The 23,362-nt window shown below is 36.4% G+C and overlaps 2 protein-coding genes across 9 annotated transcripts in view; one reads left to right on the top strand and one right to left on the bottom strand.

Moving 5' to 3' along the window:
* LOC107676687 (WD repeat-containing protein 17-like) overlaps positions 1–10,553 on the bottom strand; it is a 31,282-nt gene extending 20,729 nt beyond the window's left edge. For 6 of the 8 annotated variants that reach the window (XM_016471318.1, XM_016471319.1, XM_016471321.1 and 3 more), the window contains exons 1-6: positions 4,238–4,909; positions 3,527–3,710; positions 3,128–3,358; positions 2,128–2,379; positions 1,790–1,912; positions 837–1,024 (exon numbers count right to left, since the gene is read on the bottom strand). In XM_016471318.1, coding sequence (XP_016326804.1) covers positions 837–1,024; positions 1,790–1,912; positions 2,128–2,379; positions 3,128–3,358; positions 3,527–3,710; positions 4,238–4,432 — 1,173 coding nt within the window. In that variant the 5' untranslated portion in view covers positions 4,433–4,909. Of the gene's footprint in view, positions 1–836; positions 1,025–1,789; positions 1,913–2,127; positions 2,380–3,127; positions 3,359–3,526; positions 3,711–4,237; positions 4,910–6,480; positions 6,838–10,500 lie in introns of those variants that run through there. The other 2 variants (XM_016471324.1, XM_016471323.1) reach the window with 2 other exon arrangements.
* Positions 10,554–12,165: 1,612 nt separating this feature from the next.
* LOC107676686 (neuronal membrane glycoprotein M6-a-like) overlaps positions 12,166–23,362 on the top strand; it is a 72,454-nt gene continuing 61,257 nt past the window's right edge. The window contains exon 1 of the mRNA XM_016471316.1: positions 12,166–12,251. Coding sequence (XP_016326802.1) covers positions 12,248–12,251 — 4 coding nt within the window. The 5' untranslated portion in view covers positions 12,166–12,247. The remainder of the gene's footprint in view (positions 12,252–23,362) is intronic.

Raw genomic sequence — 23,362 nt, 5'->3', positions numbered from 1 at the left:
AGATTTTCATGATGTGTCACCTTTAAACTAAAATAAAAAGAAATAAGAAAATATAAAAAATAAAAGCTAATTGAGAATATTACTAAAAATTATAATTAATATTATACTATGTAGTAGCATATTCCGATTCTGATTCGCTGACAAGCTTGAAACTGAATTGAAATACAGTAAAGATATGTGGTAATGTATGTGACACAGTCAAAAGGTGAGCCAGACAAAATATGCTTAATCAGTGGCTCAAGGAAAAAGTTCGGCACATGTCTTGAAATAACCATAAGTACACATGGTATTAGTGGTATAAACAAAATAATTGAGTTCAGTCTGATGGCTTATTGAAAATGAATGCAGGACCACTTCAGAAAATTAATGCACACCCGAGGTCTGCACATTTTGCTTTGTATTGTGGGCGTATTATCACCTCAGGTGTGCATTCATTTATGATAATTCAGGGGTCAATTATTGTTTACTTAACAATGGGTTGAAAAGGTTTTGTTGCATTTTCTTTGTCAGTAATAACAAACAAGGCAACTTAAAGAGCTGTTTGTCTCAGAAAATAACATGTATACTTGCTGAATTGATCAGGTGACCTTTAAAATCAGCACAAGGACTGAAGGGCACCTCTTCAACAGCAAGATGACTAATATAAAACATAATTTTAAGCTTTAGGTGCTTGCATCAATGCATTCACTGTATAATTACAATATAACCTAAAAAAAATCCCTGTCTTTTTTAAGTGTAGAGTACTTTCATGATATTAAATATAAAAACTATAATAATCATTTTAAGGTTTTTCAATATATGTTAGCCCACAGGTAACAACATGTCACTTTTCCTACCAGATCCCGAAGGAAGTCCCACTTTTTGGTGCCCATATCATATAGTCCAACCCCACCATCCATGAAACAGCAGACAGCGTGGCCGGGTGGGAGGGAGAAGGCCTGGTTCTGTGAAAGAGTAGGTGGAGGCACAGCCTCGCTAGTGGAGGAGGTGTAGTGACTCTTGGAAGGGGAATTCGAGCTAAAGGCTAAAAGAGAGATGACAACATTGACTATGTTTACTTGTGCACCAATAATCTGCTTATTTCGATTAATTAGAGTAAGGATTAAGAAGTTTACATGACATGAGCAAACCTCTTCACTCCCGTTTACATGCAATTTTCATTATTCTGATTATTTTCTATGAAGTGTGGTTATTTTTACTGCCAATTACCACAAATGATAAACTCACATACAGTAGGTGTGTTACTGGCCACTGTTTTAACCTACTTAAGTCAAATGCGAAACACATTTCTATGGATGTATTGGATGGTTATTTGGCACAGCGATAAAAATTAAATGTGATAGCAATGCCACTGCAAATGGGGTTGCCTATGCTGCCATCACATTCTTTGCACCATCTCTGGATGAAGATAAGGAGCAGAGACTGGTGGCTGTTGTGCTGACAGTTCAGCATTTTTGAGGGAAAACTTTAGAAACTCTGACACCGAGTTCATTCATGGAGTTGTGTGAACAGCACACGTCATCCGTGTACATCTGACACACTTGGTCAGAGTGGAAACGAAGCGTGTTAAGGTGTTTACATGGCAGTTTATTGTGATTAAAATTGGCATACGCCACAAATTTGACTACCGTTATGAGCTTAATCACATAAATTTGATCAAAGTTTTGTGTTTACATGAGGTAAAGTTTAATCGCAATATTGCCTATATCTCGCATTATGAGGGTGCATGTAAACATAGTTAATGTGATGGAGAACATAGTATACAGAAGTAATAAAAAACAAAACATACATTTCTTCGCTGGTGGGGAATTTAAAACATGAAGTGCATGGAAGCCGGTTTTCTTCAGTTTGAAGTTATCCAGAGGTGTCGCTCTTGATACGTTCCATATTCTCAGCACGCCAACTTGAGAATCTTGAGAATTCAATATAATAATTTTTGTTTTACTGATGCTATACAAATACATAATTGTGTGTTCCATTTCAAACTACCATTACACCCCAGCTGTTTTACGTTAAAATTAAAAAGTAATTAATAATTAAATGAGAGTTCTAAAATCAGATAAAAGTTGGCCTGTTAATCTAAAAACCACCATTTCCCAATGGTGCTTCTGTGCGTATTTATCTTACCCCCTGTGATAAACATGCCAGGGGCACTGGGGACCCAGGCCAGGCACTGCACAGAGGCAGCGGCACTGGGGAAACTAAAGGTAGTGATGCAGGATAAAGATTCAGAGTCCAGCAGTCTGATGCCATTGTGCATGTTGGCAATCAGCAGATAGTCTGTGCTGAGAGGGTCCCACTCTAGAGCTGTGACAGGGTCTTCTTCATCTGTGCCTTCTAACGACTCGGGATGCAGTACATGCTTCTGATTCTTTGAGCCTAAAGTAATATAATTAAAAGAATTGCAAGTTATTTTGCATCTTAGTCTTGGGCAATTTTAAAGACACAAGTATAGGCACTAATAATAATATGAACTGCATTTAATCTGGATATAGTTCATATTATTAATTATTATATATTATTATTATTATTATATATTTTTATACATTTTTTAAACTGCAGTATGTTGATGTCATGTTAGATTTTAGTATTTTGTATTAAACAGAAAATTCTGTTTATTTACTCACCCTCATGTTAGTCCAAACCTACATGACTTTCTTTTCTTCCACTGTGGCTGCCCCCGAAATTGCATAGTAGGTACAAAATTTGGTTTGAAACTTACGTTGCGACCACAAAAAAAGTATGTTCTATATAGAATGTAATACTATATCCGCCATGCTTTAGGTCATGTGACATATAGCGTGTCGCTTCTCTGCCATTCACAAGTCCTCTGTCGTGGCCTCATGGGATAGTAAAGTGTCCATTGGATGCACACTTTTAAATCTCTATGAATTCGGAACATACTATTCACCTCATATACTATTTTTCATCTACTACCGTTTATAGTATTGAAGTAGGCATGTTCGGATACAAGGTCAGTGTTTGGTGAAAATTGTTTGGCTAACATTCTTCAAAATATCTTTGTTTGTGTTCCGCGGAAGAAAGAAATGGATAAAGGTTTGAAATGACAGGTTTTTTGTATAAAAAAAATAAAAAAAACATGAACCAACATCAGAAGTCATGCTACCTGGTTGAAAGATGGACAAACTGCCATCAGTGTGTCCAAATACCACTTTTCCCTTCTTCAGTGGATGCCAGCGGAACAGGCAGATATCTGAGAGGAAACTGTGAGCCTCCTTGTGCACTGTGACTCCTAAGTCTGGCCCAGAGATGGTCCATATATACAGAGGACCCCGGTGGGATACAAACGCAATGCTATCACCTGCATTCCAGCACCAGCTTAGAGAAGCTGGGATACCTGAAAAACACCCGATTAGGCAAGTACAAGACCTCACATGAATTAATCGCAAACAGAAACAGGCATTTTGAGTGATGTCTTGGAGGACACATGCTGTCAAGTGGAATATGAGTCCTGAGGTGGTGTGTATTTCTTTGGATACTAATTAAAGTGTGTTGGAACCGGTACCTTTGGTGTTGTCAAGCCGTGTAACAACCTTTTGCTCGGCTACATTCCAGATCATGAGCAGGTTATCAGCGCTAGCACTGGCAAACACCTCAGGGTTGTGTGGACACCACGATATAGCTGTGATTGTCTTTTTGTGTTCAGACATGATTGCTTGCAGCTTAAATTCATTATATCTGTGATCAAGCTAGAAAGACAGACTTCAATCAGTGCCATTTAAAAAAATAAATAAATTCAAGCCTGAATTCAAATTGTAAGTCACGTTTGTAGGATGTTACAGGGTTCACGAGAAAAATGAAAATTCAAATAAAAATATTTTTAATTAAACCTGAGAGAGTTCTGTCCCTCCATTAAAAATCCATTCCACCAAAACTTCAAAATGTTAATGAAGGCATTGTAAAAGTCATTCATATGAATAGATCAAACCGCACTGGTTCTCGCGCGTCCAGCAAACACGCTTGAGCTTCCATATACCATATTAGATGCGCGCTATGTATATGCATTGATCAATGTTTATACTCTTATTAAAACTCTCAGGTTGCATTAAAAATCACTTTTTGTGTTTTGAAGATGAGCAAAAGTCTTATGGGTTTGGAACGACATGAGGGTGAGTAAATGATGACTGAATTTTCATTTTTGGGTAAAGAAAGAGTGATTTTCTTCATTGATAGACTATTGTTTACCTCAGTTCACATTCCAATAGTTTGCACTTACTTGGTACACATATATGGCAAGCGTGGCACAATACGCAAACCTGTCCCCACTGGCAGCACACACGTCTTTGTTCCAGGGCTGGCATCCAGCGGCCAACAGGCCAACCTGCTTCACCTGAGACATCTTTACCTGGGCGAAGAGATGCCAGTAACACCACTGAGGATCTGCAACATGTCCATTGATCTCAGCAATCATATAAAAAACACAGGTGTGGGGTTGTGAAAACAGACATTAAAGTTAGTGAGTCCAAAATAGTTGATTCTTAATAACCCTAGATTCAGGGTCGACTAGCACAGGAATAGACCCTCATTGTTGACTCTCTTGCTCTGTCCGATATCACTCACTTGTTCACTCATTCTCTAATCCCTATATAGTGCATGACAGTTGAGTGCACTAGGCTATATAAGCAAAGAGTAAACAAAATGATGCGAGGAATTTGTACACTGGCGTAATAGAGACCTGGAGCTGTAGCAACAACATTCTCACATACTTTTATCCTATTTTGCACTGTAATTATACATACCTCTGTGCCAGCTTTGTAGTTTCACTGATGTTATATTAAAGCAATAAATATTAATTTGGGCATTTTAACGCAATCACCTAGTTCAGCAAAGAATACATCATGTTCAAATAACTCAATCTTCTGGTGATGTATGCCAGACTTCTCCAATCATTTAGAACAACCAATAGAACCTACATTTTTTTTTTCTGTTTGGATAATCCATTTCACTCAGATGTATGTCACAATACGGAAGAAATGATTTGTCGCTACAACTATCATTACACAGCGACTTTAACATACATCTAAATAACATTAATCTGACTGTAGTATTTAAATAGCAGCTTACAATGAGATAAACTTTAAGACTGAAAAACAAAACAAAACCATATGTAACTGAGTGAAATCTTTAGACCTAATAATACCAGACCTCACTCAGTTGATTCTACGCTCCATTTGGGCCCATTCGTGTTAAGTAAAAACAGTTCAACTTTCAAATGCATGTCTCAAGACACCCGCATTCTGTTCCATTCCTGTCCCATTGAGCTGAGGCAGCTCCTACCTTTGGTTCATTGTGATATCTGCTGAACCAGCACAGGCTTTCCATGTCTGCTATCCTCTCGCCTTCACAGACGCAAAGCTGAATGAGGCTCTGCGACTAAAAGAAAAAGAGCTGCTTCAATAGTGTGTGCGACTGTTGTCCACTGCACAAGTGCACGTGTATGTAGAAATGGGGGTAGAGGAAGAGAGAAAGAGAACATGCTCATTGACTGGTGCAGGCTGCTCATGTGGGAGAGGTGGCTGGAGACGAGAGCGACGGAACAGCACCTGCCAGTAGCCAGGCAACAGCAAGATCCCTTCATTTAAACTCCCTCACTTTCCCCCTCCCCGACATATGCACAACCACGAAACTCATCTCACCCCTGCACAGCCTTCTTGAAGGTGTTTATTCTTCTTTTTGCTCGTCATGATTAACATGCACATATAAACTGTCCAGCATGACACACACATACACACAACACATGCACAAACTCACACAGCCCACACTGCACACACAGCAGGGCATTTTGTCCAAAATGATATAAAAAATAAGCCCAATTTAAACCATTTTAAAGGGCTTCCATTTAAACCATCTTACAAATGGAAAAAAATGCAAATGCCAAAATGGCCTCCTAAGTGGCGTGTTTACACAGGCAGGACATATGTTGCCTTCATGTGCTATAGGAAATTTCCTGATTCCCAATTCTGAAGTCGTAATTATGAGTTCAAGTGCTTTGCTATCATAAATGTGTAGCTTCCTGTATGTTGTCAAACATACATAAGCCGCTCTAGTTTATACTCTTACTGCACTAGATTCTGACAATTCTGGAATCAAATACATGTTATTTACGCTGTGTATAAAACATACAATATGCATATATTGGTTATTTATATATGTAACATGCAAGCCTTTAACGTCAAGACAAGGCAACGTAGCTGTTGTGGTAAAAAATTAATAAAAATACCAGTCACTACAGTAATTGCTCTCCACTCCGCCATGCTTAAAGTCTATAGACTGCCCAAGTTCTCCAAGTTTCCCAGTCGTTAATATGACTTTAGAGGCCATTCATGTCCAATGTCTAGGAAACTATGATTAATTCAGATAGCTTGTGAAGGCAGCAATAATGAGATGTCTGAGAGACAGGAGATCAAATAGTGGGTGATCTCTGAGAAATGTGTTTGTGTGTTTGTTTATGACTCCGACCTCAGGCCGCCAAATGCCACAGAGATCGTGATCAGCAGAAGTTTGGCTCTGTTAGTGATGTCACCCCCTCAACACCTCCTACCCCTTCAGCTGGGCTGCGGGGGAGAGCGTGAGTGAAATGCAGACAGAGCAAAACACACACGGAGGGAGAGCGAGAGATTGGCCAATCATGAAACCGTTTCCTTGGTGATGAATTCTTGAACTCCAAGAGGCGGTTGAGATGAAGTGGCAGGAGCTCTGCTGGAGAGGGCTAAAGTGCCGGCCAGCATCAAACATCCTACACCTGGGTAACACATGCACCGTATCGACGTACATCCTACATTTGCTCCTACACCACATACATAAGCTTGTCGTCTCGGCCCACACACTTCCTTGAGTAACTTCTGTGAGTCACACATGGCCCATTCATCTACACTGAAAACCACATTACAAGCATTTAAAAAAACAAATTCTAGATGATGTTCTGACATCATATTACACAAAAGTAAAGTCCTTGAGTAAATTGCCAAATGCCAATTTCTTTCCCAGACAATGTATTTCCATACAAATAGCACTGAACTGAGATCTGTAATAACATTTGCATTATTTAGATAGCTCGGTAAGTACCTCTCTTTCATCACGAACATAAGAATACCTACATGCTTAATTTTGTTTACTACTGCATGAGCACAAATCCAAAAAGATCAGGGCACATGCAAGAACTGGACCTGAACAAACAGCCTACTGCATAAATGAAGCAAACATTGTTTTTTGAATAAAGCACTGGAGCCTATTCTCTGAAGAATTTGCTTTCTATGATATTGGGACAATACTGTGACCACAGAAATCGCATTGCATGCCACAGATAGCCGTTAATTCAATGCAAGACACACAGATACTTCCATTATCCTACCCTCATATAAATCTATAAATAGACCAGAATGTCCAAGCTATTATTGTGTGATAGTAAAACAAAGAACCCAAAAACCATGTCTGTAGGTTAGAGATTGTCACTATCGCCCCCGCTACAGACCCATTTGTTAGAATGAAAGCACTTTACTTTGTCCAGAGAAGACAGTCGCTGCTGTATGGTTCAATTTCCATACGGAAATGATATCAAGAGTATTGTATTACATATACATAAATATACATATATGTATGGGCTATATAAATGCTATGAAATTGTTCCAATGTTTAATAGGTTTCATATATATGTTTAACTTTTGATATATGACAATGTTCTTCATTTAGGAAAATGTTATATATGTGATCCTGGACCACAAAACCAGATGTGGAAAATAATGTGTTTTTTTTTTTTACTTTAAACCGCATAAACACATTTCATTACACCAAATACACAAAATAATGTTATTTTTAGCAGCATCAAAAATGATTTTTGGCATAAAAGAAAAATCTATAATTTTGACCCATACAATGTATTTTTTGCTATTGCTACAAATATACCCCAGCAACTTAAGACTGGTTTTGTGGTCCAGGGTCACATATGTACATATATTACATTTGCGTACTGAGGTATAAGTACAGTATATGTTTATATATCATGTAAATATAAAGGGAGCCAGAGGGGTTAAAGTTCCACAGGAGACAATTGTGATATAATGTAAAAATAGGGGCAATAGTAATATCGATATGCAAAATTTTGATAAAACAGGATATTTTAAGTAACATTCATGTACATACTAGATAAGTAAATGGCTGCAAATGTTGGCTTAGGGAGGTGGATAAGGTGATGTTGGATTAGTATAATCTTACTCAAAGGGCACATTATCTTGTCTCATCCTAATATGGGGAAATAAATGTGTGACAATCACCTTTAACAAAGTGAAAATTTGAAGTCTCCAAACATATGTGACAGTTTCAAGGATGCTCATTAGATACATAAAACTTTTTTTAATTTAAATATTAGTGTATCTTCTAGTTCAAATAGCATTCAGAAGGTTGCAGATTTATGTACTGTAACTAATAAGAGTCCCTGAAATTGTTACTTATATTTGGAAACTTGAGACTTTCACTTTGTTATTGATTAATTGCACATTTATTTAAAAATAGCTTTAAGATGTTGGCCGCAATGTTAGATCAGACACAGCAATAACATCAAAAGGGCCTATAGTCCCACTGTACCCAATCATGAAAAGATAGAAGAGAATAGCAGCCATGTCTCTCATTGTCTGCAGCACTAAAACAAAAGCACCAAAGCTTTTCATAAAACAGCACATGCAGCTGAAGCTCATTTCTGACTTGAGTAAACTTTATAGCAATGAATAAGTTTACATTTAGTAGGTAAATAAATCAAGAAATGCATAATTCTCTAAGAAAGTGATCATATTAAATTATGTTTTAAGAATGTACATTTTGGTTGTGAAACAATTTTCACTCAAAATCTGTTAGTAAATTTCACAAATAATTACAAAGAAATGACAAGTAACACAATGAATTGAATGTAAATTTTCAAAATAGAAAAACTGAAATAGCATCTTGTAAAACACTCCAATAATCTTTGTTTTATTTGCAACTTTGAACTTTTTTTTAGAGTATTAACAATGCAAAGTTGCTGTTTCACAGCTGTTCGTCTTATATATCCCAACCATTATTACAATTGATTTACTTTTTAATTTACTGTATTTATTTTTTATTTTTTGCAAGAATATCAGCCACACAACAGACCCAATAAATAGATATTTTTCCCCAAAACTGAAAGTGTTAACATGTTAACTACAAACACATGACATTAACAGAGATTTTATTCATAAAATAAATATGTACTGTATTGACAGCCCTAACCATTTTACTTTTAAGTCATACTTTCTGTTTTACATGATTTAACAAAGCAAAACTGAACCAATGTCATGATATTGCAATGAAAAACTTACTACTTTGAGCACTGGCACACAATCCCACTCTCTCTACATGGGGCCTAAAGAGGATAAAAAAGATTGACAACGAAAGAAACATTGGCCACTCTGCATATCTAGTATTTTTCTAGAGATGAGGATTTCCCTCAACATTATACATATTTTTTGTAATTTTAAATACACTCTGAACAACACCATCTTCCCTATCATCACCCTAACCACGTGCACATCTTCAATTACTTAATCAGTAAATCTTTTCCTCTAATCACCTCATAGGGACTAGGATATAAGATTCCCCAGGGACAGTGTAAACACTCTCCAGTATCTGACTGTGATTGCATCAAGCAGATCTCCTACGATATAACAAAGAGGGCCACTTTCCCACTTTTAATAAAGTGACTCAACAGAACTACCAATTCAGCGCACACAGCCTATATGCCAAAAACCAAACGTAAATAGGCATGCTAACTGTTCTAACATGAATCGTGCATGAGGTCTCATAACGCATTCCACAAGTGAGCCAACGTGTCAAGTGGATGTCTGCGTGGCTGCATGTCCAATTTCACCTGTCTCAAGAAGCGCTGACTATTAGTCCTGCTTGTCTATGCGTCTTGGCAAGAGAAAGCTGATTATGTATCTCATTTCTCACTGTGTCTAATCTGCTCAGATGCTCAAAATCATAATGAAATCTGTGATGAGGCTCTGATATGCATTAGCAGACCACTATCAGCACTAATGGAGCATCTGGTGCATTCCCTCAATGACAGTCCCTCTAGAGTTCTTCCAAATCACCTTCAGAAAAGTTACAACACAAACAGTACAATAAATAATCAGAATACTACTGCCTTTTCAGCTTTGTAACTGCAAAATCTCTGTAAATGTATTTAAACAGGAACCCTCTCAAAAAGGACATTAAACACAATTCTATGTTCTTTACAGTGCTATTGTTTTTTTCTTCTTGCTTTCTTTCTGTCTTTTTCTTTCACAGCAACAATTATGGACAATGCTGATCACGGACCGGTCCATATAAGCAGGGTTGGCAAAGTAGTTTTTTAATGAGCAGTACATGTATCCAAACGTCTCGTTATGTGGAAAATAAGCAAATATACTCGAAGTTTGCGTTGAAAACAGAAGTGAAACGTGAGCATAAATGAAGAAGATCGCTTACCTCTCTCTATGTCAGTGGACAGCGACCTGGTGCTGAGATTAGGTGTATCGCTGACGGACAAACACTTGGTTTATGTAGTTTGTTAACGCTGCTTCCGATTCATTGCGACGATTGGTCAAGTCGAGGCATGACGTCACACGCTGTCCCTGTTTTTGAACGCTGATTGGTCATTTGCCTGATCAATCAACGCAAAATCCACGTAATCTTACGTCTGGGAGGTGCTCAGGTACCTGGGCTTTCTCGTATTTGTAGTCCAAACGGTCGGCCACTTCTCGTTGAAGAAGAAGAAGAAAAAACAACAACAAAAACAACAACAAAGGAATTGTTACAGTTTTGTGTAATTTGGCAATCGTTCATTCAAACTGATTGCATGTGGCTAGCATATCCGACTGTGAAGGCTGCGTAAGGGAGAGAATATGATGCATTATTTATCCGCCAGTCTTTTCACACAGAGATTGAGTTTCATTAGCGGACTTTCACCCCTCGCATGTTGCACATGGCAATTATAACATAGGGTGACCATACGTGCGCATTATTTATCCGCCAGTCTTTTCACACAGAGATTGAGTTTCATTAGCGGACTTTCACCCCTCGCATGTTGCACATGGCAATTATAACATAGGGGGACCATACGTGCCATTTTCCCAGGACGCGTCCTGGGAAAATGGCACGTATGGTCACCCTATTATAACACATAACGGTAATAAACTATAACGGATTTGTATAAAGATTATATCTGCTCGTGGTCGCGTATCAAAGGCGTGTCATCGTTATTTACTGTAGATAAGAAAGGATTATTCGTTTATTCAATAGTGTAGCTATATCACATGGAGAGTGCAACTCCTGTATTGTACCAGCAGAGAGCACTGCTAACCTTACTCATATCATTTTGTGAACCATTGCACTCCATAGAAGGGTGTGTTCAGAGTAAATACTGAAAAAGAAGCAGGTATTGTCGAATAAAAAAGCAAAAGAATGAGACCTTACACCTTAGCAACGGCTTCCCACGATCATGGAAAAACCAAAAAATATCACCTGGAAAATTTGTAAAAAATAAATCAATAAATAACGAAATCATAGAAATGTCATGGAAATTTCTGTAGTACATATATTCAAGTTATCCTCGAGCTCTATATATTTAATCGACAATACAAGAGCATGTTGTTACCACGACAAAACGTCAATATGGAACTACACACAGAAATAAACAAATTAATTAAAAATAAACGTTTATTTTTGTAGTTGGTTCTTGTAGTTACTTTTGTAGTCCTCGTATATTAATGCACGAATATATAGCCTATGTGTAGCCTATTTATTTATTGATTTATTTATTAGGTTTTTGTAGGTTTCGCTTTCCATGTAATCAGCAGAAAAATTACATTTTTATATATTTTTTTATATTATTATACAATTATAATCTAGCCTATTAGTAATCTAATACAACTAAGAGACAAAGCATAGGCTAACATAATAAACAAAGCAATCTCAGTTATAAAATAGAAAAAAACAACAATAATATAATAATTCTTTAAATTCTTTAAATAGCTTTTACATTCTAAAATTGAGTACGTTTTGAGAATTTAAGTTCATGAGGTTTATCAAACAACTTGCCATTGATAAGTTTTCCCCGCCCGTTAGTGATTGTGACGTCACCTCATTAATAAACTGACGGTCGCGCTACCAGCTCTCAGAGTCAAACTCTTCAGCTGTGGACTTTTTCCGCATTGTCAAGCTCTTAGTATCAAACATGGGTAAGTCATTGCTTTGTCGTTTTAACTGAGGTCGAGAAGACGACTTCGAAAAGTTGCCGAGTTGTACCGAGGTGTGTGTGAAGTGCAAGTACGACCACTCAGTAGGGGGAATGACAGAATGCTAAAGGTCTAAGTTTGTTTCTGCTGCTTTTACACTTGTTGTCAAGCAGCTGCCGCTATGTGATTGAACTGTCTTGATTCAACACGTTGCCACTTACTGAGAGAAAGTGCTGAGAGTGTTTATAAAATAAACTTAAATATATTAAGTAGCTCACAGAAATGTAGTGTTCGTAATAATTTACCTACATTTGGAACATGTAGGTAAATTATTAGTACATACAAAAGATGTTTGGAAGAATGACAACTTAAGTCACCATATTGCATCTTTGCTCCATACATTGAAAGTGAATGGTGACTGTCATAATAACATCTCCTGTTGTGCTCCACAGTAGGCAAAAAAAAAAGGGGTTCAAACAAGAAGTAAATGATGATAGATTTTTCATTTTAGGTAAGGTGTGACTTTTAGGAAAAGGACATAGATAAAGCAGCATTGTTAGGAAGATTATATAAGGATTGTCTCCCTTTCAGTTTGCAGTGGAATATGTAAGCAATGTGTCTGGTATACTCTATGTAAGCAAACATGCCTTTCTCTATTGATATCGATTTAGTAAGTTGCCCAAGCTCATAATCACATTACTGTGATTGTACCTGGTGCAGATAAAGAGAACCAACTGTGCCTTTTAATGTTTTGAGTTTGCAGCAACATATTACAAACTACTTCCAAATGGTTAACAGACAAGTGTTCTCAACTCTTTATCAGTGATAAGACACGATTGTGACCTAAACAAGATGTTTTCCAGTGGGAAAACCTGAGGTCCCCATATCCTGTTGTTGTTGTTTTTTTTCCTTCAGACACCATGCAAACATTACAGAGGAATAGGCTTATTATTGTCAGGAAAACTCATCAAAAATACAGGAAACGTTCACATCAGCCATGGAACAGTTGAAAGTAGAGGTGCAGAAGTTCATGGTTACCTCACTAATCAAATGCACCTTGTGTGTAATGTGACCACCTGCTGCAGAATCAATCATAGCTCTTTAAAACCCTTAGACCTGCTTCAGAGCACAAATTGAATGGATTCTTTATAGGCACAGAAAAGTTTGTTCTTATGTGTATTTTAGATCTGGGTCTTGGCATCTGAAAGGCACTGCTCTTCTGGGGTTCTCACTCCATGTTCTGTTTACCAGTTATAGTTGGAATATGAAAAATGACAACACTCGTTTATGCTGAAGAAAGACAGACTTTGTTGAAGCTCTCATTCATGGTGCCTGCTGATGGCCAGTCCCCTGTGTGTTCTGTCTAATATATGCACGGAGTCACATGAGGGATAAATAGCCACATTATGTCTCTCTGTTAGCCGCCTCCAAACATTCTCCTCTTGTGTGGGGGGTCTTTGATAATCCTGACAAGCGCCTCTGTTTTTGTGAGATCACCCTCCCCTCCCACCACCCTGTTCTCACTCTTCTTTCACTGGCTGTCGATTGGTCTAATGAGCAGAACATGGGTTTGGGTTTATGGGGTTAATGGATTTAAAACTGGAATGCTGTCTCCTAGGCTGCAACCGTGTTCTACTACAGATGTCCAGTTAAAAGGTCAGCCAGTGCCTTTGGCGTGTGTATGTGTTTCTGTGTGAGGGTACAAGTGCAACGTGTGCCACTGCCACACCAATATCTGTATTTTTGCCCATATGGGTATGTGTTGGAAGCTCCATATATTGTGAACGTATATCGTCTGCATGACGCAGCTGTTCAGTTGCTGTTGGCGAAACACTGAAACAGTGTTGTGACGATAGTGGGGGAATTATATTCAAATACATACAAATAATACATTCAAAAATACATCAACAGTTCATACAGCGACTTGAATACATCTTTTCTCATAATGAAAATAAGCCTCATTAAAGAATGAAAGGAATTTTTTTAATAGTTTGTCTGTCTTGTATTATTATTTCTTAGAGGAATAGTAGAAAAATATCAATAAAAACAGAGAAATATTTTACTGAAACTGCTTCACTGCTTCCTTAATATTTGAAAAATGTTTGTCAACCAGATCAAACTTATGTGGTGCAAACAGCATGCAGAAAACAGACAAACATAACAGGAAACTGTTTTTACTGTTTTTCAAGAGACTCCCCAAAAGCTTAAAGTCTGCGTTAACCGGAAGTTGCTGCCGATTTCATTATTGTGACATATTTCCAACTGAAACAGAATATTGAATACAGGGCGGGGTTTTATTTTAGCGCCCCTCCTCTCTGTCTCTCACTCACAGCAAACTAACATGTGGAGGAGAGAAACTGACGTCATCAGAGAAGGAAGCCATTCCAGAGCGCAAGCAAATGTTCAGATTTTGATTAAAGATTACCAAGATATAAAGATTATTTTTTTCCCAGTGATTTACTTGCATGGATTAATTGTTCACCTCAAGACTAGCAATGTACACTAACAAATTAAACAATGTAAATTTTGATTCCATGAGAACTTTAATGATATTTATGAATTAATAATTCAGGAATAATTCACATTGTAAATAACACTTTTTATCTTGAAAAATATATTTGAAAAACTGGTTTTTATGTGGTGCAAACAGCATGCAGAAAAATATGTCATAGAGTGGGGACCCCAGCAGACCATCATGACTGTTTGTCAAGAGACTCCACAAATGCTTAATGATATTTATGAAATAATTCAGAAAAAATCATATTGTAAATAATTTTTTCCCCCAAAATAATTGAGATATATAAAATAAAATATTTATTTTTACTTCATGTTGTTACACCACACATTTTATGAGGCATTAAATTTAAACTTTTCTTAAAAATGTTTATTTATTTTTTTTTTTTCAAAACTTAATTGTTCACCTCAAGACTAGCAATGTACACTAACAAATTAAACAATGTAAATTTTGATTCCATGAGAACTTTAATGATATTTATGAATTAATAATTCAGGAATAATTCACATTGTAAATAACACTTTTTATCTTGAAAAATATATTTGAAAAACTGGTTTTTATGTGGTGCAAACAGCATGCAGAAAAATATGTCATAGAGTGGGGACCCCAGCAGACCATCATGACTGTTTGTCAAGAGACTCCACAAATGCTTAATGATATTTATGAAATAATTCAGAAAAAATCATATTGTAAATAATTTTTTCCCCCAAAATAATTGAGATATATAAAATAAAATATTTATTTTTACTTCATGTTACACCACACATTTTATGAGGCATTAAATTTAAACTTTTCTTAAAAATGTTTATTTATTTATTTTTTTTCAAAACCATATGAACCAACGTGAATAAATTTTTAAGAACTTGTAACATTTGAAACTAGATTTTAAAAGCTTTTTTTTGTTTTGTTTACATTTTCTTTATTTCAGACATTCATATATGTAATTAACCCAAATGAATAGGAGCAAATGAACAGAAACTGCTGATCTATGTACATAATTTAACTCTCAGATGGCACAAAGTATATTCACTCAACTGGCATTCTGTTTATTGATCTAATTATAGGAGCAACTATGACAATAACAACAACATAGAGGAACAATGTCCTTAGAATCACTTTTTTTTTTATAACTTTTTCTTTTCAGGTAATGAATGGTAAAACATTGACAGCCAATCAAAATCAATTTGACTTTAAATTATGTGCTGTGAGAATGTGCAGATGTGAGAATGTATCATTGTAATATAGTTACACTATAGTTACCATGTAGTTTTTTTTTTCTTGGTGTGAATGGGCCTTAAGACCTGGGAAATCCATTGTTCCATGAATGGTAAGTGACTTTTGGATATGATTCCCCTTTTTTCCACCATTTCCTGTATGGGATGACAAAGTGAAAACTTCAAAAACAGACAATATATTCTCAAAGCTGGCCAAATCTGCAAAAACTGGCTTGTATCCTACATATTTTCCTTTCTTTATTCTCTTCTGAGACATGCCATTTAACATTTCCAAAGGAATAATAAACAGTCTTCAGAAGAGATTGGAGTTCAGTTAGGTTTGAACCTCCCTCACGTTTCCCTGTTTTCATTCCCCCTTCTGAGACTGTTTTCATTTATTCTGGTAGAAAACAAATCTGCTTGCTTTTGCAATCACAGCAGTGGATCTTGAGGCTGTGAGTGATTTCTCTAGTGTGGTAAGAACCTTCCTCTTGTAATCTGCTCACTGGTAGTTTAAGAGGAAACTCTGGATTTTCTGTGTCCCTGAGCAGTATTAACACACCATGATCCCAGACCACAAATAGAAAATTGGGGAATGTGTTTGATAAACTGTTAATTAATAGCATGTTTACTAGCTCAGACTTGCAAATAAATTTGGCTTTTTATTGTGTCCTAATAGCCATATTTCTTCCAAATTCATCACCTCTGAGGAGAACATTAGATAAAAAGACGTAGACACTTACGCAACTAGTGTCTAAACCAGTAAAATATTAGGAGACATATCATGGCCTGCGGTGAATTCCCACTGTCTGTCAGTCTAGTAATGCAAAGCGTTTAGTGGAAACTAGACCCTGGAGCAGTATCAACTGCTGATGGGAAATACAGACATCTGTGCTGGAAGCGCATAAGTCTTTTGCTCAGCAGTATTTTTGTTAGTCTGCTTACTGATTTTAGTCTACAGCCAGAATAAATCATCTTTCAATGAGATGAAGATTGTTTTAAAGACAACTATTTGCCATTGTGCACAGTTTAGTCCATTGAATTGTTTCCTTTTATTGTATCATATTGTTCTGTGTAGCTTCTAGTTCTTCTTGGTATTTCTAATCTTAAAGGCTTTGGGTGTAGCCAAGTCCACTGTGACCACGGCTCTATTCAGTCCCCTGCGGAATCCATGCAATGTGATGCAACCGACCTGACCTTTCAGTACAATAGCTACTGTAGCAACGCTCAGGGTCAGTTAAGTAACAAACACAATAGCACACGTCGAAACAAATGCTTCACATCTTGGATCAGTGTTTGAATCGGTTCTCAGATAAACAGTTATTCTTTAGTCTGTTGTTTTTGAGTCTTATGTGCATTTAGCATTTAACTTTCATTCAACATATTCTTTATTCTTGTATATCATATTCTACATTGAAGTAATCTGTTCATTCAGAAAAAAAAAATCTGATTATTTACTGACTGTTTTGTTGGTCATAACCTGTATGCCCTTTTTTATTTTTATTTTCCATTGTAGCGGAAGGAGAATTTGACAAAAGAGAATTTGATATGAGATTTTGAGTTGTCCATACATCAACAGTTTTAGTGACAAAGTCTGTCAAGCTCCAAAATGGCAAAAAAAAAAAAAAAACCCACACGAGAAAAGCAGTCTTTATGACTACATTTGACAACAGGCTTGATGGATCTGCGATGAAGGACACGATTTCCGGACCGGTGACAGGTGTAGTGCCGAATTCTTCACCCCTGTCAGATTATGCATCCCCTAGTATTGGTAGGTTTAGGAGTAGGTGTGGGTGCACCCCTGCCAGATTATGCACCCCCTCGTTGAAGTCGCTAACTGACTGCCTAAACCTACCAATACTAGGGGGTGCATTCTCTGGCAGGGTGCAGAATTCGACACAACAGTGTAATTTCCTAACTGTGACTGAAGAAGACAAAAAGTTTGCAATCTGTAATACATGTAGGGTCAAAGTAAACCTTGGGGGAACCACAGGGCTTGATTAACGCGTGTCTGGGACAAGTAGATTTTTTTAAAGGGGTAAGTGAGAGAGAATTTTTCTTTCCCGATTGGACAAGAATCCTGATTAAAACATCAATAACAAAAATAACAAGGGAAGCACTGAAACTTGGCCACCAAAAATGTTCACATGAGAATAATTCTGATTTTATTGCATTCAGTGTAAACGGCGACTGATAATGTATTTATGTCGTGCCATGAGGCTCGCGCAGCTTGAGTGTGAGACTCGTGCAGAAATCAAAACAAATGAGCGCAACAGCACACAGAAAGTAACTCACAGAAAGTTGTAGATGCATACTGCGGTAGGAAAAAAATAGATTTATAATATATGATATAGGTAAGCAACATTACACAGCCAAGATGTTTCCCCAACTATCAACACGATTGCAATGTGACACTGATTTTATACAAAAGTAGTTCAATAAACAAGAAGGTAAAATTAAGTGACTTACATTTTAGACACAATATTGACTGTTTTTGCTCAATTTCGCAAATGAAATTAGTTCCAATTTTGTTGTGTCTCTGAGCAACACACAGCAGTGTTTCGTTACTGAATGAATCCACGTTTTTGAATGAATCGAATGAGTCAATGATTCAGGAACCCATTCATAAAGACAGTCACTTGTCTCGTTTCTGAATGAATCAGCCATTTGAACAAATCGGTTGAACGAATGACTAAATGACTCACTCATTAAAACATTATAAAATTATTATGCATTTGCAATTTTGCAGTGTAAATGCATTTATGGCACCTCAGCTTCATCAGACAGTCTGTAAATACATCTAATGCCACTTCAGATGCAGCTTCTGTGTTTCCTGCAGTGGAGAGATGGAGTTTGTCGATACTGATTTAATTTGAATGGTAACAAATCTACAGTTTCTTATTATTATAACTGAATTAATTGAAACAATGTAAGAATTTGATGTGAAAGATGACATTTAATAAGGTTAGGGGGAAAAAAATTGTAAACGGTGGGAAACGACATCTGTTTTGTAATATACAGCTACTCATTTCTACCTCTTTCCAGTCACAGAGCACTTTATTTTTAGAGTTGTTTAAGTGAGAGAACATCTGTAATTTAGTCCAGATTAGGGGAGTTTTAATGTTTAATAATTTATTTTATTATGTAAATATAAACAGTTTTAGGGACAAAGTCTGTCAAGCCCCAAAATGGCAAAAAAAAAAAAAAACACACACGAGAAAAGCAGTCTTTATGACTACATTTGACAACAGGCTTGATGGATCTGCGATGAAGGACACGATTTCCGGACCGGTGACAGGTGTAGTGCCGAATTCTTCACCCCTGTCAGATTATGCATCCCCTAGTATTGGTAGGTTTAGGAGTAGGTGTGGGTGCACCCCTGCCAGATTATGCACCCCCTCGTTGAAGTCGCTAACTGACTGCCTAAACCTACCAATACTAGGGGGTGCATTCTCTGGCAGGGTGCAGAATTCGACACAACAGTGTAATTTCCTAACTGTGACTGAAGAAGACAAAAAGTTTGCAATCTGTAATACATGTAGGGTCAAAGTAAACCTTGGGGGAACCACAGGGCTTGATTAACGCGTGTCTGGGACAAGTAGATTTTTTTAAAGGGGTAAGTGAGAGAGAATTTTTCTTTCCCGATTGGACAAGAATCCTGATTAAAACATCAATAACAAAAATAACAAGGGAAGCACTGAAACTTGGCCACCAAAAATGTTCACATGAGAATAATTCTGATTTTATTGCATTCAGTGTAAACGGCGACTGATAATGTATTTATGTCGTGCCATGAGGCTCGCGCAGCTTGAGTGTGAGACTCGTGCAGAAATCAAAACAAATGAGCGCAACAGCACACAGAAAGTAACTCACAGAAAGTTGTAGATGCATACTGCGGTAGGAAAAAAATAGATTTATAATATATGATATAGGTAAGCAACATTACACAGCCAAGATGTTTCCCCAACTATCAACACGATTGCAATGTGACACTGATTTTATACAAAAGTAGTTCAATAAACAAGAAGGTAAAATTAAGTGACTTACATTTTAGACACAATATTGACTGTTTTTGCTCAATTTCGCAAATGAAATTAGTTCCAATTTTGTTGTGTCTCTGAGCAACACACAGCAGTGTTTCGTTACTGAATGAATCCACGTTTTTGAATGAATCGAATGAGTCAATGATTCAGGAACCCATTCATAAAGACAGTCACTTGTCTCGTTTCTGAATGAATCAGCCATTTGAACAAATCGGTTGAACGAATGACTAAATGACTCACTCATTAAAACATTATAAAATTATTATGCATTTGCAATTTTGCAGTGTAAATGCATTTATGGCACCTCAGCTTCATCAGACAGTCTGTAAATACATCTAATGCCACTTCAGATGCAGCTTCTGTGTTTCCTGCAGTGGAGAGATGGAGTTTGTCGATACTGATTTAATTTGAATGGTAACAAATCTACAGTTTCTTATTATTATAACTGAATTAATTGAAACAATGTAAGAATTTGATGTGAAAGATGACATTTAATAAGGTTAGGGGGAAAAAAATTGTAAACGGTGGGAAACGACATCTGTTTTGTAATATACAGAGCTTCATTAGACAGTCTGTGTAAATACATCTAATGCCACTTCAGATGCAGCTTCTGTGTTTCCTGCAGTGGAGAGATGGAGTTTGTCGATACTGATTTAATTTGAATGGTAACAAATCTACAGTTTCTTATTATTATAACTGAATTAATTGAAACAATGTAAGAATTTGATGTGAAAGATGACATTTAATAAGGTTAGGGGGAAAAAAATTGTAAACGGTGGGAAACGACATCTGTTTTGTAATATACAGCTACTCATTTCTACCTCTTTCCAGTCACAGAGCACTTTATTTTTAGAGTTGTTTAAGTGAGAGAACATCTGTAATTTAGTCCAGATTAGGGGAGTTTTAATGTTTAATAATTTATTTTATTATGTAAATATTTTTTATTTGCATTGAAAAAAAGATTTTTGATTTTTGTTTTTATATGCTATCAATTATAGTTCTTAGAAAGAAAATCGGAATCGGCTTACATATTAATTCTATTAATATTTTTTAGTTAATTATTAATTGAAGAGAGAATTTTGTTTTGAATTCTTGAATTTTAGAATGACTCTTTCTCACACACACACACACACACACTTTGCTTCTTTTTTTGCTGTAGTAGACTTGTCTGTCTTGAGGTGTGTAGGTGGAATTCAGAACAATAACTAGGTTTATAAGTAGCATGCTGTCAAACTCAATGTCTATTTCACAAGCCTTGTCAGCAAGTTACTGTGAATTACAGTCTTTGCCCTTTCTTTCTGCCAGACAAAAAGACTATGTGTCTTTATTTATTGTAAATGTCAGAGTACTACTTTCCATCTTGCATTACGTGACTGTTCACATTCACTGTGTGCACTATAAAGAGTTGTATCACACAGCATTAGAGTGTTTATTTCTAGTCTCTTAATGGAATGATATTACACTAATACAGTCTCTTAATGTATAGTTCAATCTATTGCTTATGTTGAAGCAGAGGGTATTCATAAGTGCAGGCATGCTTTTTTTTCTTATCTGTAATATCTAATGTTCATACTTCCTTGCATGATGCATATGATTCGCTTGACTGAATTTGGAAAGGAAACACTCCCCCTGAGAACCATGAATGTGGCATCTTACAAGCAATAGGAGGAGGATAGATAAACAAAGCATGTGCATGTTCATGTCACTTGTTGCAGTATCTGATCCAAAGACCAACCAGATTTTAGATCTGTAGAGGGCGTAACAATAGTAACTAATGCATCACTTTGCACTCAAGGGTTCTCATTAATGGTTCTCATTAAGTGGCCATAGAAAATTTCCAATCTGCAGAATTATTATTATTATAACAACAACAACAACAACAACAACAATAATAACAGGCCTAAATTTAAAATAATCTGACTTCTAAATTGAAATGCTAAAAAACACAACACCAAATAATCTTTTTTTTTTACAGTATACAGTTCTGGAACAAAACCTAACTTCTGGAAAAATTAATCATGGTTAATTTAAAATGTTAAATGAGTTAACCGCATTAGTTAATTTAAATATATAAAAAAGTTTAAAAACAAGCATCATAATATTGTCATTATTACATCTGAAATATCGAAAATATCTTAGCGTAATTGAGAAATATTGATGCATTGGGAATCAGATGCACAGTAATGAACATTTGTGCTCTGTAAGAATCCTTTTGACTTGTACACTATGAAATACGTTTTTTTTTTTCAGCTACATCAGCTTCTGCTTGAAACCATTCATAACCATTGCTATTAAAAGTATATTTCATGCTGCCAGTGAAGCATTGTGGCCTTTCGACTGAGAGAGGTCATAATTTATGATTTCATTATGACAGTACATGCGTGATTTATACATGACATGGCTTTAACCAACATCACTCTGGTCTTTCAGATCAGTACAGTGTCAGCTGTAGATAACAACATAGTAAACACCAGGAACAAATGGGATAATTTACTCTTATCTTCATATCACTAGCTGATCTGGTCATACAAGATAAGTGAGAGAAAGAGACTGAGGGGGTACCATCCTTTTGTCAACCCATTCATATTTTTGCTCTACAGTGGGGAGTATGAGCAAAAACTTTATGGTATGATATCATGGTATGAGTAATTTTATTACAAGGTCATGTACATACTGCATCACAAATGCAGTTTATATACAGTACACGCACACACACATAATTAATAATGTGAAGTCAATTAAAAACTTTGGACCCACTTTATATTAAGTGGCCTTAACAACTATGTACTTTTAAATTAATAATTTGGTACAATGCACTTATTGTGTACATACATGTTTTTACATTGTACTTATATTTTAAAAATACCTGCATGTAATTACATCTGTAATTATTTTCTGTAATTACATTTATAATTACACTGTTGACCCATCCCTTACACCTTAACCCACCCTTAAACCTACCCATACCAACAAACCTGTCCCTAACCATACCCATATCCCACCTCAATAGCAGCAACAGTGTTTTGCAATACAATAAGTACATTGTACTTAATTTTATTCTAGCTTAAAGCATTCTTTTTGATCAACACTTGAATATAGGTAGGTTTCATAAAAATGCATAATTTTGAGCAAAAAAACTACATCTGGGTAATATTCAGTACGATTATCGAAGCATAAATCCAGTAAATCTCTTCTATCAACACCTCCGAAGCTTGCACAGGCATATACCACTTCCTGGATCAACATTTTACTCTGTAACATTATGCAGTTCCCTTTCATGGGAACTTCGAACTGCGTCCTCTAGGGGTCGCTATGGGGAACGCCTCGTCGTGACCCGTGTCT

This window comes from Sinocyclocheilus anshuiensis, unplaced genomic scaffold, assembly GCF_001515605.1.
Source record: "Sinocyclocheilus anshuiensis isolate Anshui unplaced genomic scaffold, SAMN03320099.WGS_v1.1 scaffold76, whole genome shotgun sequence".
Taxonomy (NCBI): domain Eukaryota; kingdom Metazoa; phylum Chordata; class Actinopteri; order Cypriniformes; family Cyprinidae; genus Sinocyclocheilus; species Sinocyclocheilus anshuiensis.
The sequence above is the reverse complement of the archived record's forward strand: the minus strand, read 5'-3'. Positions and strand labels throughout refer to the sequence as shown.